The 17,751-nt window shown below is 47.2% G+C and overlaps 3 protein-coding genes across 3 annotated transcripts; all 3 read right to left on the minus strand.

Annotated features, from left to right (window-relative positions):
* Positions 1 to 1,901: 1,901 nt before the first annotated feature.
* Positions 1,902 to 6,137, minus strand: F5Y00DRAFT_31687 (RhoGAP-domain-containing protein). The gene is made up of 6 exons (XM_048013475.1): positions 5,730 to 6,137; positions 5,639 to 5,669; positions 4,225 to 5,535; positions 2,448 to 4,172; positions 2,255 to 2,388; positions 1,902 to 2,197 (listed from the first exon to the last, which is right to left on the minus strand). The coding sequence occupies exons 1-6, from the start codon at positions 5,796 to 5,798 to the stop codon at positions 2,057 to 2,059; spliced, it is 3,411 nt and encodes a 1,136-aa protein (XP_047866433.1). The 5' UTR covers positions 5,799 to 6,137; the 3' UTR covers positions 1,902 to 2,056.
* A 5,815-nt stretch (positions 6,138 to 11,952) lies between these two features.
* Positions 11,953 to 13,141, minus strand: F5Y00DRAFT_260378 (uncharacterized protein; the record flags this gene model as incomplete). The annotated part of the gene is made up of 3 exons (XM_048011007.1): positions 11,953 to 12,203; positions 12,311 to 12,730; positions 13,078 to 13,141. The coding sequence occupies 3 exons, from the start codon at positions 13,139 to 13,141 to the stop codon at positions 11,953 to 11,955; spliced, it is 735 nt and encodes a 244-aa protein (XP_047866434.1).
* A 451-nt stretch (positions 13,142 to 13,592) lies between these two features.
* F5Y00DRAFT_232460 (uncharacterized protein) lies at positions 13,593 to 17,634 on the minus strand. Its single transcript, XM_048007170.1, has 2 exons — positions 17,473 to 17,634; positions 13,593 to 17,374 (listed from the first exon to the last, which is right to left on the minus strand). Exon 2 carries the CDS (start codon positions 17,261 to 17,263, stop codon positions 13,733 to 13,735), a length of 3,531 nt encoding a protein of 1,176 aa, XP_047866435.1. The 5' UTR covers positions 17,264 to 17,374; positions 17,473 to 17,634; the 3' UTR covers positions 13,593 to 13,732.
* Positions 17,635 to 17,751: the final 117 nt, after the last annotated feature.

Genomic DNA, 17,751 nt, shown 5'->3' on the forward strand with positions numbered 1-17,751 from the left:
GTCTCTACGAAGCCGTAGTGTATTTAACAACATATAACGTCTTCTCAGCCGCCTAAGCATACAATCGTGTCTACTCTCTATCAATAACCCTAACCCTATATATAATACCGCCTCGACCATACATACATACGTATAACTAGCGCTTAGGAGGCTCAAAGTCAGCAGCTAGCAGCTACCTAGCCTCATCTAAAATAGTCAGGATTAAACGGCTGCGGGTTTCTTCCGCGGAATATACGGAAATCTCACGATGGGGTCTAGTCTAGCTTCATAACGCGCTTATTCCCCCCAACTACTACTAAGAGAAACTAGATAGATACCTAGATAGGCATTTACGTAGCGCTATGTTGGTATACGAGCTTTGCGGTTCAAACAAAGTAAAGCAGATAAGAAAATAGAAAAAAGAAGTATCGTCTTATTTGGGCATCCCGGTGTAGAGATTCCACGGACTATGTACCTAGGCTTGATTCGATATCTACCTACATACCTTAGGTACCTACCTACCTATATACAGCGCCGCATTACTCGATAATAAAAGTTCTTACCACACGCCCTTCACGACGAATCCGCAAGGCTGTGTGTCTGTCTGTCTACTTAATCTATCATACGCGATTCTAGAAACTATTCTAGAATAACGCCAATAGCTACCTCACGGCTCCATTTTTCGAACCTCGTATGGAGAAAAAAAGAAAGAAAAAAAGATAGAGAGAGAGAGAGAGACAGACCCCAAAGCCACCAGACGATGCTGTAGAACTGTTTAGAGATATATATACGTCACCAAGCGGTCTAGTCTGCGTCGTGGAAGAGGCGTCTTGGAGGCTATTACATGATTGACGAAAGCTAGGATAGATAGACGGGTCTGCGGCTGAGGAAACCTATAATATTACTCGATCATAGCATAGGTATGGGATTATGCAGAGCCGTATGTTTACGTGCTAGACGGGTCGGACGGCTTGTGATAGAAGTCGATCAAGCCAGGACCAATGGATTGTTTAGCCCAGTAACGTTAATACCTACCGCCTTCTACATAAAATACCTACCCTAGGTACATATCAACGTGGGGAGGAAAACGGGAAACTGGCGATATATATAAAGAAAGGAGACTTATACTACATACACTATACGTCTTACTACACGACGAGGAAGGGGATACACATAAATACCTAACTACCTAATCTACCTAGGTCCTAAGGTCCTTATATAAGGACTGGGCTCTAATCTTATCAACGTCTGCTTCCACTCCTACGAGAAGTTAAGATTTTGATGAGCTAGTAGTTGGAAAACATCAAATTGAGGAGTTAGGCGTCGATGTCTATTACTAAAAGTCAAGACTCCTATTCTACGTTCACACTTCAGATAAGCATTTCATTCATCGAAATGCCCACAGAATGGATCAGGCCAACAAATCTATTCCGAAGACCAGTCGGTACGTGCCAATGACCTCTATTCATCAGCTCTGTCTGTTCTGTCTTGTCTGAACAAAGACCTATCAAGTCTACATGTCACCACACCGCCGCTCCACAACACCGTCAACAACGTCTCGGAAAATAGTATCGTCCCCCTAGCCCTTCGCCTGCTCCTCTTTCGCTTTTCTTTTCTCGTCTCGTCTCCGTCTTTTATCTCTCCCCCCTCCCTTTCCACCCTTCGTAAAAACACGCCGGCGTCGTCCCCATATGGGTTAGATCGTCGCAGACGTGAAAAAAAAAAGAGGATAAGAAAAGAAAATCGCAATGCTCTCAAGGATATCATTAAATTTCCTACCGTGAAAGACAGAAAGAAAAGTAAAGAGCCGCCGTAACACCTCCTTGGGTAGAAGGAAAAGAAAGGTCGAAACAAAATCCAATGACGAGCTAAAAGCCGTGTGGCAGTGCTCCCAACTGTGATCGTATGGTCATAATCCCTGCAAAAAAGAACTCCGGGCTTTCTAGGTAGACATGAATGCTGTTGACTTCCGCGTCGTCTCGCTCCCAAGCCGGAGAACCACGCTTGTCCTTCGGTCTAGTATGTACAAATGTCGAGTACAAGTATGGATGGCGCAAATAAGAGAATTCCAAGTGGTTTATGTGAAAATGTTATGCGTATTCTCGATGATAAATTGCACGGCAAGATTCTTAGCGTGCATATCTGTCATTTCTCGCTCGATATTGTGATCTCGCATAATAGTCGGTGCGAAGACCACGGCAAGATTCTTCGGGGTCATCTATTCGAGTATTAGACAAGCAAAGTCGATATATAGGTAGCAATATAATTTACTCACAAGATTCTCTCGTTCTCGCTCAGCGACACGATGAAGATGGAACATCAGGAACTCAAGACAGTCCTTATGCTGAGGCGGCAGCTGCTGGAATACACTCTGCAAATGGGTGCATTTATCCGCATCATTTGCAATTGCTGAATTAGATAAGTTAGTTTTCCTTCGACACTTGCGCGCTTGTTTAGCTGACACTTACAATTTGTCTCCAGTATGCGGTCATATACATCAAACGTCAGTAACGGCGTCGGTAGTTTCCTGAAATACTGTTTCAGCACGCTTGTTACCGCCGTGATATCTATATCCGGATCCGAAATGTCGAAGTTCTCATTCTTATCGAACCCTTCTTGAATGGCCTTGGTTTGGGAATTTCCACCAGTCTTGCGATAGATGCCTTCCATATCCATACCTCTCAGCTCGACCTCTTCGATGCAACGCGTCACAACGCACGGAATTTGGCGGCGTTCATAGTCAGCTCTCTCTGATAGATCAGAACCGAAAAGAACAGACGGTGCTTCTGCAACAGCCGGGGATGACATGTTCGTTGCCGTCATGGTTCTCGGGAGCGTGTTCCCTTTCTTAAACCCGAAGAATCCTTGACGGCCACCGTCTAAGGGTTGGCGATTTTGGCCGTGATTTTGGCCGTTGATAACCGTATGCGTAACTGGCGATTCAACAGGCACGATGGTCATATTGTAAGGGAGACCAATGTTCTCGCCGGCCATACCTAGCTGCTGCCCGTGACGCTCACGCTCTGGCTGTTGGAAGGCGACGACTGTACGGTTCACACCCTTGGCAATGTTCTGGGCCATGGCTTTTGATCCCTTCTTCCAGTTGAACTTCTTGACTTGGCCCTTTCCTATCTTGACTACAGTTGGTCCTGACTCGAGGATTGGTTCTTCCTGATCTCCGCCAAGGATTGTCGTACCGGTCTGAATGCTGGAGCTGTCTAAGCTAATTGAGTGGTTCGATGAACCCTTGTGTTGGTTGTAAATACCGAGCCCGTTCGGAGGTGATTTAGGGTCCGAATGATTCTTGAATCGTTCCTGGATTTGGTTTGTAAGATCGTTGTTCAAGTCGGCCAACTGTGCATTCTTAGACACTAGTTGTTCAAATTCCACTCGAGCACGATCTCTTTCCGCGATGGCTCTATTCTTTTCCTCAACAAGTTCATCTCGCTCGGTGTGAAGTTGCTCGAGGCTAGCTGACATGGACTGCTTCAGCTTCTCGAGCTTTTGTACAAAATCCTTCAGTGCAGATTCCTCCAACTCGCGCGGGTCAATAGGTCGCTTAGTATCCTTAGCCCTTTCTACGTATCCGGCCAGTACTTCCAACTGGCGAATCATTATCTCGGTTTGAGTATCCAACACAGAAACAGTCTTGCGCTTCTCCTCTAACTTCTGGTTAATATTTAACAAATCTTTTTCGTTATTGAACTGGCGCTCTAGTTCTGCTACTCTCTGTTCCGAGTTTCGTAGGCGTCGTTTCAACAGAGCCGGGTCATCGCTCGGACTGGTAAGGTCATGTATGTTGACATGTAAGGCATCTTCCGCTATAGGGGTCTTAGGCCAACGGGGCGACGTAGTCGTACGGGTTGTTTCGCTGGCGCTTCGCGTATGGCCAATGCGGGGAAGATTAGTACTTGACTCAGTACTATTAGTCCGTCCATGCCGCACCGCGGTCGAAACCCGGCGAAGAATGGAAGAAGAACCCTCATCTGTGCCTAGGATACGAGCCATATCTTCATCCATACTGAAGTCACCACCCGCGCTCCATCTGGGCAATTTAGGCGATGTTTTGGGTTCACCATTCGAGTTCACCGACTCCTGACCTGCAGCCGATACTGGTGGAGCAGGTGGTGCCCTAGGGGTCATATAAGCATCGGATGGCTTTTGTTCGGCAGGCCGAGAGGCTGCACCGTTTACTAAAGAGTGTTAGTTGGAGGTAGACTGCCTCACATTGTTAATAAAACTTACTATTTCTAGAAGCCGCAGGTGGGAGCTCTTTTCTGGCAACAGACTTTCCATTGTTGCTACTTGACATGGCTGGAGCATCGTTAGATCGTACCTCGTCATCTTCTTTGAGGCGAGAGTCCTGTGAACTACGTGGAGTACCCGCCTTATCACCTGCATTCAAATGTTGAGGCAAACTATTCCTTCGGCTAGAACTGCTGCTATCCCTAGAGAGGGTAGAGTCCTGGATTGCATTTGATTCGGAATTCGTTCGCGAGTTCGCCTTTTTACTCTTCGGTGCTTCCTGCAACTTGAAATTATCTGAAGGATGAGCCTTTCCATTCGGTGCCTTCTGGGATCGGTCTTCTGGGGGAGATGGTTTCGGTGGCGCGTTCTTATCGCTCCTAGAAGACTTGGACAATTTCCTGCCTAAGTCTTTAGGAGGTGGAGTCTCATGATCTAATGAAGATTGCCTTCCCTTCTCTTGGAAAGCAATATGCGGCGTCGAGGATTGCGAAGTATCCTTTCGATCCGAACCAGTAGTCGGCTTGGGGAGACTGAAGTAGTCTTTGTCCTTTGGCTTCCTGTTAGGGTCGGCCAGAGCCTCTGAGGTCGACCGAGGGGTTGTAGACGGCACCGGGCTCGGGTCCAAAGCAACAGGGATGAAGAAACTTTGATCATCGGCAGCGTTACTACCTCCGACCTCATTACCCGAAAATACAGTTGACTTTCGATTATTGCGATAAGCCCGCGAAGGGAGAGGCAAGCCATCGTCTCTTCCACTATGATCGGCCGAGCGTTCGGGGGATCTAGATGGTCTCGAATTGCTTCTTGACGAGTCGTTCCGAGGGTATCCGGGTCGTGGTCGCGGCGATAGTTCTGTAGGCGTATCGGAATCGGGATCAACTCTGTCGTCAGAGAAGGCATTCGGCGGTATTGCATTAGGAGGGAGTGCCGGAAGAGATTTGTCAACGATCATTGGCGACGCATCTTTTTCGCGCGCCTTTGCCTGGGCGGCGGCTTTAGATTTCTTTCTACGCCTAGCCATTAGAGACTCGTGGCAGTTCATGCAAAAAATCCCTTGTGATGTCCTCGCATATCGCAGGTTTTCAATTTTCCTCTTGCAATTTCGGCATCGAAAACAGGCAGCACAAAAGGCCTGGTCTCCAGTAAGTATCGCGAGATCCTCAATCTTGTCGCCGCAAGCGCTACAGCTGTAAGTGCAGTTGTTGCAGATAAGTGAGCCGTCTCCCAGCAACAGAAGGTTCGCATCGGAGTCGAGGAGGGTACCGCAAGTGTTACATCGGAAACAATTGAGATGCCATCGGTTCCCAGCTGTAGCATGGTCAGAACTGTCGTACATCAACTTGAACAGGTTTTTGGGCCAACATGGTGACCGGATATTAAGGTGATATTTAGGGATAGATATAGAACTTACCTAGTTCAAATGCTTTACCCTCTTCGAGTATCTAGATTAATAGTAGAAATTAGTAATGATATCCCTCAAAAGATAAATGCCCTTCTCGTACCTCTCCACAGCCTTTGCAAGGAAAGACATCATCGCTATCCATCGGAGCCTCCGTATATTCATCCATCATGTGCCGTTATTATATGTAGTCAATCCGAATTTTATGTCCAAAGCAAGACAATGTAGCCAAACTGGCGGGGAACTTGGCTGGTCGTCTAACTAATAGAAAAGTGTCGAATTAAGGTCGGAGAGTCATGAAAGGCAATCGAGGTGATGCTATCGTAGCATAGAATCTGTCACTTAGTAGCCTCGAAAGGGAGCAGCCCGAAGATACGGAATGGTATAATACGGGAGGTAGGTCGAGCGCGTGAACAAACTCTCGCTAAGGTCGGTATAAGGAGGTGTATAGGATCTACGTCGTCGGAGACAATAACCGGGTAGTTTTTCGGAGACTTGATCGACGGGACAGCAAAGGAAGCAATGACAGAGGGTTGTTGTAGTAGGTATTGAGGTCTAACAAGGCGCTACTGTGTATTGCGCGTGGTGAATTGGTATGTGATTACGAGAGGCGAATAAATTTGAGGTGTTGAATAATAGTAGCGAGCCAAAAGGCGAGACAGGAGAGGCGGACAGGTGAAACTAGCCCACATAGAAAAATGTGGCCACGGGCCGTATAGTGAACAGTATCAAAAAAAAAGTCAAGAATCAAAAATCAGGAACAGGAACAGAATAGAATAATCCGGGTTAGCTTGTCGATTTCATGTATGTAAGAAAGGGAAACGTGACAAGCGTGACAAGCATGAAATGAATTATTGAGTTCTGTATTCTGGGATACTCTGTGCTGTGCGAATCGAATTCAATGATTCACGGATGCTTAAACTGATTAAGTTCGGAGTGTACAAGAAAGGGGGGGAATCCACGGCGACGGCGTGGAGGGGATACGGGGATACATTTACAAATTGTGGATGGAGCCCATCTTGTACTAGTCTTGTCTAGTCGTCTCAGAGATGGACCCTTATTACTCGAGTGGGACAGTAATGGCAGTAACGGTGTACTACACGGTACGTACCTAATACAGGTACCGTACTTGAAGTATGTACCTAATCCACCAACTGAATTACGGATTGCCCAATGACAGATCATATGCACCTATCCGTGCTGTATAATATTTCTTTTCACGTGCGTATCCGTTTCTACATCTTACATGCGTGAATACTCATGTGAAGCAAGGTGTTCTCTTAGACATTTGTGGTTTATACAATTTTTGCAGCATTAATATAGAGACAGGTATTTTATGTGTTGATGTTAAACCAGCCTTAGGTATGTACTTTGGTAAACGCTAGACAACCTTAATAATAGATACCTAAGGTACTAGGTCAATACGGATAGACATACGTACATTTACATATGCATACTTTACCGACAACCGTGAGATGGAAGGTCCCAACTTAATAACCTAAAATAACGGCAGCCGTGCCTTGACTATGACACCTAAGCTTAAAATTAGCCGGACTAAAAGTGTGCTTGTATTACAAGGGCAGCACTTTTAACTTGGATAACAAGAAGATAGTTGAGATGAATGTAGATAGGTTGCCTTGGGGAATAGATGAGGCAGAAATCTTATACTCAGTTCACAAGCTATGTACATACTAAGAAAAAGTGTGCTGCATGCTGACTTGTTCTAGAATTTAGGGTGACAGGATCGCTTAATAGGGCTGAGAACAGCGCATCTACCTACATGTTCTCCTGTACATACGTTCCTGCCCTCACAAACACATACGGTGGCTGCTATTTCCAATAGGCAGGCCAAACCAACACCTATAAACTCCTCGTTATTTGCATTAGCAGCTTTGATTACATATTATACCTTCATTATATACATGAACATTAATCCGTACCTAAAACGCATCCTTCATTTTCCCTTCTCCATTATTCTAACCTACCTGTCTTTAATCACTTTATCCCTTCAATTGTTATTTTTATACATGTGAGTTAAGATGCAAATAGTCGAATTGCTTTTTATTGCCCGATAACTCCTAATATGTTAATTATTGAAGAGCAGGAGGAGACCACACGAAACAGGTCTAGGTAGTCTGTCTATGCGTTTGGTAAGAAGAGGAATCCTTCCTACTGTTAGCCGCATCCTGACCTCAATATAGCTTAACAACTGACTAGTTGTCAAACAGATAGGCTATACTCCTATAGCAGATAACAGCAACGTGGAATAAAGATGACTTGTCTCTTTCGCGGCATGGCTCATGCATCGGAATCCGCTCTTAAGCTATGCTTTCAACCCGATTCTTGATGTCCTCGCATGTCCTCGTATGCAAGCACGCATATAATAGGACAATGCATTGTCGGTCAATTGAGACCGCTCCAACACTAACGATGTTCTGTACCTAATGTACAGGAACGTGGCGGACTTGTGCTACATACAAAGTCTTGGTACCTGCTTAAAGGCGGTCTAGCCCAGTGCCCAGTCAGCCAGTGTCCAAAGATCGGCACTGCAGAGATTCCCCATAGGTAATACCATTTCTCCTTAGGTAGATGGCATTCGGTGGCTTTTCCTCGAGAGTCACAAAAGGAATCGTCTACCTGTATCAACCCGGGGAACGCGTTGTTCTGTGACACGAGGCAGAGGAACGGTTACCTATGGGCTTACACGATGCTAAAAAGCCCTCTAAATACAATTCATCATTGTATTTTCTCTAGGTATACCTCTGATGATCACTCGTCATCACCAAGCATCCAAAGCTATTCTTTTTTACTCAGGAGCTCCTAGTCGGCAGGTCGGTCGCTCCGGGTATTACATTGAAATACCCGAATACATTAGGTAGGTACCTAACGGTTTCTTCCTTGCGCAGCCACGCAATGCAATCCTAGCGTTGATCTGGTTTGGCAGACAGGGGATAGCGAGTTAAGACCCATTCAGGCACGCTAAAACGTGCTCGACGTGTTTCAAATTGAACATGGGACGCTCTCGTTCAGCCACGAAACGATTTAGACAAATTATTCAATTATTCGATACATTCTAGGTATATCCCAACATTCTTTCTAGAAGTCTACGTAAGCCTACAAGATGTAGGCATCGAGGTCGATCTGCTTACGCCATGCGATACCTACATTGAACAAAACAAGAAATACTTGATTATGCAACCGTTTTGGGCGCACCTGATCCCCGGATCTACGAATTTATTTCCATGGTGTTAAGGAGTTGAAATAAGACCCCTGAGAGGTGGCGTTCGGTAAGGTATCCTAGAAAGTGTCAAACCTGACAGGCAACTCTTTTTTTAGTCGTTATTAAGAGAAGGACGTTATTATCAAGTTTGTCGTCCCATCTTCCCTCCGACTTTGCCTTGCGCAATAACAGAGCGCATGGTCTATCCTAACACGTCCCCAGATCGGTCCAGGGTCGATATCCTAATGTGTAAATAAAGAACAGCCGATGAGATTAGCGGCGGATCGCTTACAGGCTTACAGCACATCGCGCCGTTTCAAGATTGCTCATCCTGTGCCACCACTCACTTGAGACTTACCACCATCCGAACCCCAGCCCTTGGGTATCAACCCAGTAGGTCGCGATTGTATTGTACATAGTATCATCGACCCGCCCTTGCAGCGTGCATACTATGTCCACACATACTATGTATACACATCATCTCGGGTGCGCCTTGTCAAGCATGGATTACAGCTATTGTCAACTCTCTCGATGCTACCTGTTATTATTAGTCGGTCCCAGGGAAGTGGATGCAAGCGCTGCTACTTGTCGCAATGTGGGATAGCCAACCTACGTGGGGATTATAATTTTGACAGTCTGTTTCTCTTTTTGTCCTCACGTCGAGGCCCCTGACCCCTTTCATTTCGGGGTCTACTCGCGCTATACACTACGTGCAATTATTATCTCTACCTTGGCTGAATCGTCGATCTACCTAATAATGAAGGCAACCAGTTATGTCTCGGACCGCATGATCTGAGAGCCGACCTACCGTTACCTATAGAATTCTATGTTTGTGGCCCAGGATTCAGGACCTCTGGGCTGGCGGTAGAAGCGCAACATTGAGTTGCCGTGCCAGTCTTTCACTGGACGCCTTGCGTATCATCTGACAACTGCCGCAAACTAGGTACCGGAGATTGTTAATTAAAGTTGATATGAAAATTTGTATCGTACCTGTTTCGGTAGAAGGTAGTCTACGATAACTTTGCATCCTCTCGAACGGAACCGAAACTCGAAAACATGGGGATCGGGACAACTCAATATACATCTTCACTCGGATCTACTATCAAAGTTAAGCGGACCGATGCCACAACGGGTATTAACAATAGTGTGATGGCGCGCACGGTTGGTGGATAATAATATCCGATCTAGATCTTAGGACCCCAAAGCTCAGTCATCCATAGATCAGTATCGCCAAGAAAAAGGAATAACGCTTCTCATCCGTAGAATGAAGACGGCGAATCCTATGGTGATAGCGAAAATGCGAAACTAGATGGTGATGCGACGTGGCCAGCAACGCGGCCAGCTAACTAACGACAAACGGTCATACATTATGCGAGAGCCTGCCTATACTACAATACATCCATGTACGAATAACTCCTAACTAACTGCCTCAAACCCCTAGTTCTACGATCCACCTCTTAAGCCCGTCGATCATACAGATTGCTGTACATCATCATACGAACCAGTCCAAATAGAAAATAGACGCATAAATATTTCCGGTTATTCTTAATTGCATATCATCGATATTCTGATAGAATGTAAGTTATTCGATGATCAACGGTCGCTATTTCCGAGCAGAGACTGAATTATATTGGCAATTTGTTCTTCTGTGGACAACCTTCATGATACCTACCGAGTCGACGATCTCATGTATATAAATGGGATATAAATGGGTAGCTTCCACCGAGTCCCGCCTTCGGTCAGAGAGGATAGATGAAAATAACTAATCTATCTGATCATCTCTGTTTGTTGGGATTTGTCCAACGTCCATTCATCTATCTTATACATGGCTCCCTTCTCCCCTCCACAATAAATACCAAGGAAAAGAAAACATCCCGAATCAATGCTAGGCACGACATGCCTTGAGCAGCTCACATGACGAAAACCGCCCAGAGACAAATATGTACGCCACGCATATAGCCAGGCCACGTGCGCACGAGTATATTATCGCCAAGCAACTCGATCCTCTTTTGCCTTACCTACACACACTCCATATTCTTGTTTTCAACTTATCAGATGGACCTCCTTGCATGAGAATACATATGGAAGATCCGTCACCGGGGCAAGCGTGGCCGCAGAAACCTGCGGCCTTCCGCGCGGGAAACGGCGTGGACGCAAATCGAATCAGCGCCCGCCAGCGCCTCCAGGCACCGGGAAGAGGAGGGCTGGCGATGCCGCACGTAGCCTAAGGTTGCGTCTGAGCATTGACCTGGTCTTGGGGAATGAGAAATTCCCCGACAGAGACGGTTGGTTGCCGGACTGTTGCGACTTGTCCTACACACCATTACTAGTATGTACCAGAGTTGTGCGTTAGGAGGTAAGTAGGTAGGCAGATGGCACACATAGGTATGTCTCCTTCTCTTTCGCGTTTCTTGGCCCCTTTCCCCCTTTCGTTCAGTGCTGTCGGACACGTACGTACAGACGGACCCGCGCACTAAAGTCGTTATTAGCAGATAGGCAAGCTAGCTACCTGTTTGTGCTCGCATAATACAGGTTTATGCGGAATTTGATGGGCTATTATAGGTAAACAGGATATTTCCCCATAATAGTGTCCTCTATAGCACCATGAACAGTATACGGGCTCTTTACACTCAGTAGAATGCGGCTACCTATTACATATCTAGAGCTAAATACGGTAGGGATAGAGAGTGGTTTAAATAAGTATTATAGGACGGGGTAAGTGTCGTAAAGATCGCTATAATTTCACATAGCTTTAGGTCGAAGAAAATGGTCTCATACTACCTAGGTCCTAGGTAGGTATGTAAGCGGCCTGGCTGTAACTATGAGATCAACTCGTCTATAATGATGGCAAATATGGGAACTACGTAATGTCAAGCTCCCCTGCCAAGGTTGTCTATTCCGGGGTTAAGAGCTGCATATTCGGAATATCCAAATATCCAATCCCATCAGCACACGAGTAATTCCTGCCAACAACGAGCCATGGCTTATCCTGAGACATCTCATACTTACATACGTACGTTAGGTACACATAAGTATGCGCTCCACAGCCAAACCCGGGCCAAGCTCGAATAGCCAACCAACCAACCAACCAACCAACCAGCGCATCTTACTCCGACTGCGGCTCCCGCACCATAATCGTCAGCACGGCCTTTCCCTGCCTCCCCGCCTTGGCCAAGTCATACTCCAGCCGGTCCACGGGCTGGAAACCGAGACGCCGGTACAGCGGCACGGCCAAGGGCAGGGCTTCGAGGTACGCGGGGATGCGCTCTTTGTCCGCGAGAGCGAGGACGGGCCGGATTAGGGAGGCGGCGATGCCCCGGCCGTGGTGGGAGGGGTCGGTGCAGACTATGGAGAGGACTGAGGGGTTGGCTGTTAGTAGGTATGGGATTTGAAGGTGTGCGTTGGGGGATAGGAGACGGGATATAGAAGAGAGGAGAGAAAAAGGGGTAAGCACTCTCACATACCCAACTTCTCATGCGACCGCCACTTCTCCCCCATAGTCTCCAGCCCATCGAAAAACTCCTCATAAAGCCTCTCATCCGCACCCTCCGGCGCCTTTAACTTCTTCTTCTTCTTCTCCTCCTTCTTCTCCTGCACAGCCCCCCCTATCTTCCCCCCCTCTCCCAAATCCTCCAGCCCAACAACCTCCCTCCCCTCCTCGTCGTAAACCACAAACCCGTCCCGCAACCCCTTCATCCCGGCCGGCGGATCCCACTTCGCGAACGCGACGACCGCGCCGGAAGACGCGTCCGCGACTTTGAATTGCTGCGTGGTCGGGTCGCTGAAACGGCCCCGGATCCGGGACGCGTGCCATGCGCGCATGACGTCGGGGGATGGCGACCACCAGTATGTGAACTCGGGGCTGGCGGAGAAGGCGTCTATGACTGTGTTGGCCGTGGGGGTTAGCTAGTTACCTACCTAGGTACCTAATTTTCTGGGTGTGCAGAAGTTGTCCCTTGGTTTGAGGTGAGGAGGTAGGTAGGTAGATAGGTAGGTAGGTAGGTAGATAGATACTCTCTGGTCTATACGGACTAAGAGTAGGCAGGTATCTAGTATCTAAGATCGCTTAAAGCCCAGACTTAGGCTATGAAGACAGACTTAAATATAAATAAACTCACTGTATAATCTAATTAGTAAGATAAACCAGCATGCATGCATATCATCAACTTCGACGAGTTAAAACACACGACTCACCAAACAGAAGTCATCCCCAGCGTATCCTCCGGCGCACACCGGGCCATCACAAACCCCACCGGCAACAACTCCGACGGCTGCGGGAACGGAAGAAGCGCCATGTTCGTCCTACCTACCGACGCTATATTGATAATACTAATAATAACGGCCCGGGGTCGATTTCGATATATCCGTGCGAAAGAAGTCGGAAGGGCTGAGACGTAAATACGGACGGCGCTGGTATTCTTATTTTTGCTAATTAGCATTCCATTCTAAACAAAACCCCTTGTATCTGATCAGCTCGTTCTAGGTAGTTTAGGTATTTATACACAAGAAATGTATAGTTCGTTTATTTCTCGCGGATGTAAGCTAGGTAAGTATGTGTGTGGTATATATAAAGACCTACTTTGCGTATATTAGGTACCTAGGTTGTTATGGCCGGTTTATCACCTCGGCGCGCCCTTCGTGTGGTCAAGAGTGGGAAGTATGGCGACTAGCCAGGGGTCCTTTTTATTAGGTAAGCGTACGTCGAGATATACTCTGCATAGCAATGATTTATGTATAAGATATGCATTCTACCAAAGGCATCAACGTCATTCATTAATAAGTAAGTCTATCATCTATAGAGTGAGTATGGTATATATACCTAGGTAGTCATTGCACAGATTCAAGAGTTACACGTTTACATATATCCATCCTGAGGAGAAGCTTCTTCACTCCTCATCTATTTCCGGCCAGACATCTCCGTCTACGTCAGCACCGATAGAATCGATGTCGAAGGAGTCCTCGTCGCCCATGATTTCTAGCTCGTGGCGCGAACGCAGACGTATCATCGACTTGATAGCTCGGATTACCTGTATGCATTCCTTCTCTATCTCGTGGAGCGTCGAGGCAAACTCCGAGGACCAAACGCTGAGCCTATCTAACTCCATGTAGCCTCGCGTGAGGCGATACAACGTCGTAGCGACGGGCCGGAGATGTCGCGGGCTTGACCCTTTTCGCCGGAGGTCTAGCGGTAGCTTGTTTTTCACGCTCTCTCTATGGCGCACCAGAAACCATCCAGTCCAGTTCGGCATTAACATCTCTTCGCAGGTGGTGAATGCTTCCTTATACTCCTTTAATTGAACAAGCGCTTGTATATAAAAGTTCCAGTTTTGGCTGTCTAGCTCAAACCCTGCTTCGCGAACTTCCCGGACTAGATTCCGGATGCCGGCGGCATCTCCTTTTTCGAGTAGCAGCTTCTGCATGATCATGAGACCACTTGATAGTATGTATCGATATTTGGCCGAGACTTTTGGCGTGTGAGGAAGCTCTTCGACGTAATCGGCTGACCGTGCTTCCTGCTTTGCGGTCTCCAAGAGCAGCTCCCAGGTCGTTGTAACACGATCATAACGCGCTTCTAGGAAATCTGCGCGCATGAGGGAGTTGAGCATCGTCACGGGCAAAACTCCGTCTACGTCTTCCTCCCCTTGGAAAATGTAACGGTAAAGGTCGACAAGCTCCCGAGCCCCAGCGAAGTCTTTGAGCTCGGTTAGCATGGAAACCATAGTACTAAAATGGGACTTCTCGGTATTCTGCTGCAGCAGCTCGCCCGCCTTGCTGTGCATACGTCCAGGTATTAGCTTGTCTAATTTCTTTCGGCGGTTTAGACCGTATATTCTGTAAAATGAACGGAACGATTCGCCAAGCCACTCCGTTGGAGTTAAACGTGCCCGTTGAAACGGTGGTAGACTCCTAAATTGCCCAAGCGTTTGTGTTAATAGGAACAGACTCTCGGATGAGCTGGGAAACCCATAGTCCTGCATCATCTTGTCGAGCCGTAGGACCGCCCCAGGCTCTCCAGTCACGAGTAGGGCACCCATGACAATATGAAAGTGCTCGGCGGTAACTGTGAAAATATTATCCCTCAAAGCTGCCGCCAGGAGATTTAGAGCATGAAGAGATTGTCGACATATAGAGAGACCTATAAGTAACTGCTGGTAGGTGTAATAATTGTAAGGGATTTCCTTCTCGGCCATAAGACTAAGAAGTCTGTTGATGGCAGCAAGATCTCGGCGAATGGCGTGGTAGTAAATGAGCTTGTTCCACATCTGGGTATCAACAATCCCTTTACTCGCGGCGCGAACGCATACGTCCTCAGCAGATTGCATGTGGTCGTTCCGGCAGTACGCATCAACGATGGCCCCAAGAATGGCCGCGTCCGCTTGCACACCAAAACTCAATAGTTGGCGATATAGGTCAATTGTGAAACCCAGATCGCCTCTATCACCCGCCATTTGCATCATCGTCCCGTAGCTATAACGGTCCCATTTCCCCGCTGCCACCAGGTTTTCGAAGGTAGATATCGCTCTATCGTAATCACCTACCTTGACATAAGCGTTGAGAAGGATGTTCCAATGGTGTACACTATGCTCTAAATGGAACCTCCCGGGGATATCATCAAAGATTTGCTGCGTTTCAATGACTTCGCCTCGGACGGCATGCACCTGCATGAGGTGTGAAAATACATCGTCGGCTTGAAGGGCAGAAAGTTTAGGATCGTCGATGTACGCCTTGATGAACTTACGCCAGATCCTGTAGACGGTTTCTGTGTCCCCTTGAGACGCATAGAAAGCCATGTATTTTTGAAATGCCCTGAAAGAAGGAACGGTATGAAACCTATGCCAATCACCCCATAGCATTTCTATCCCAGCGTACCTCACTGACATCGGCATGGTTAGGTTTTTATAGACCTTGAAAATCTCGTGAAGAACGGGATGGCTCGGCATGCTCCCAGGTAAATCACGATAGACACGATATACCTCAATGCCGAGCTGTTCCTTGCCCCTCGAGACTACCGTTCGTAAAAATTCCTCGAAAGCTAGAGGGTCTTTCGTTATGCTAAGTAGAGGGATAACTTGAGCGTCAGTACACGATAAAAGAGCCCTGCGGACTAGAATCCTCTGGAGTGAATCTAGTGCCTCCAAACTAAACTCGGCGCTGTCAAGTTCTCGAAGCATTTGCCGACCGACAGCCGCGAAGTCGAAGGCTTTTTCAGCAAGGCCAGGTACGAGAGCAACATGTTTTAACTGTGACGTTATACCCTCAAAATTCCATCTCCCGGTCATGTCAGGGTAGTACTTTTGCATATCCGTTAATACGGCGAGGTGAGCAGGAGGTGCTGCATTTTTTAAGTGCGACGAAATGTCTTCAAAGCCCCATCGTGTTGTCATCTTAGGATATAGTTTCCATAAATCCTTTAATAGCTCCAGCCCCGAGGACCGTAACGCAGTTGCAAGCAGCAAATCAAGGGAATCGATAAAGGGGGGGAGATCGAGGGCAGTGTGATCTAGCCCTTTGGTGAATATTTCAAGCGCCCGATTAGCGTTCTGCAGGCTAATTTCGGCCGTAACGCCCGCGAGGAAGATCTCGTTCGTCCATTGCCATGGAGGTATTTGGTGGAATAGCTCCGAAACTTTCCACGATGCAGATAATCGGTCACTTTTTGAGAGAAAAAGTAGCACTTGTTGTGTGTAAATGGTTTGCGACAGCTCATCTAAGGCCTTATAGTTATGCCAAACACGGTCGGCATCTTCGAAGTCGCTCTTCTTCAGCAAGTCCTCAAGAATCGTAATATGGTCGCCGTCTATATCGATATCGTTAAGGTCTTCCGCGATGACATCAGACTGTGTCTGTCTCTCATGAACTTGGGCGTCACTCTCTTCATCCATATCCTCGATAGCTACACCCCGAATTTTGCCTGATTCTGTCGCCTCGCTGTCTTTGTAGGTGACGTCGTCTGTGTTAACCGATACGCTGCTATCGGGTTCGTTTACTTTCGGGCTAGCCGTGGCTTCGGATCCGGAATGGCGAACCTGGCGCTTAGAAAGCGATGACGTAAATAGGCGAGGCATGGTCCCCCCAAAACGCTGCCTATAACGGAAGCTATCAGGACGACCGGAGATGGGGGCAGCTGGAGTCAAGCGGCGCATCAGATTCATGGCGCCGCTTGGATATAGAAAATCGAGAAGGAAAGCTGAAGCGCTCAGGACGGAGCCGTTGTTCTCTTCGGGTGCGGAGCCCATGGTAAGATTAAAAGTACCATGCATCAAAGCTTGCCAGGCGGCAGTAAGCTCTATGCCAGCAGCTCCATGCTGCCAGAAGGCGTTTCGAAGCTGTCTCGTAGTCCGAAAGGACTGAGTGGCACCGGGAACTACTCGATGGAGACCGCATGGTTCCAAACTGGCTGCCGTCTTCTCCAGCATCGGGAGGGTATGGTCTATAGTAGTACCCGCCTAACACAACAACAAAACAGTCGGCAAGTCGAAAAGATTGGACGAGGTACCAGGTTATAATGCTTCAAGACATCCTCGAAACTGTAGTTGCATGGACGTGAGTATGTATAGTTAAAGAGTATATATATTCTGGCGCAAATTCTTTAGGATATGAATTTGAAGAAATTATTGGGACTTACTATACAATATCTCATACTGTAGCCTAATCAGACTAGACTTATATAGCATCTGTCTCTAGTTCATAGGTATAAAGAGAATAGCTAAGGATGAATAGTAGAGACTGAGCATCATGTCTGGGTTAGGTCACGACAAAAAAAGTAGTCTCGGTTTAAAAATTCCACCACCTCGGAGAAGATAGGACCCAACTTCGATTTTTGGCGTATTTTTTTCAAGGTTTATCGCTAATCTGCCCCACTTGAGCCAGAACCTTAGTAGGTACTTGCTACTTATCTAAGGTA

This window comes from Daldinia vernicosa (genome assembly GCF_022497035.1).
Source record: "Daldinia vernicosa strain CBS 139.73 unplaced genomic scaffold F5Y00scaffold_14, whole genome shotgun sequence".
Classification (NCBI taxonomy): domain Eukaryota; kingdom Fungi; phylum Ascomycota; class Sordariomycetes; order Xylariales; family Hypoxylaceae; genus Daldinia; species Daldinia vernicosa.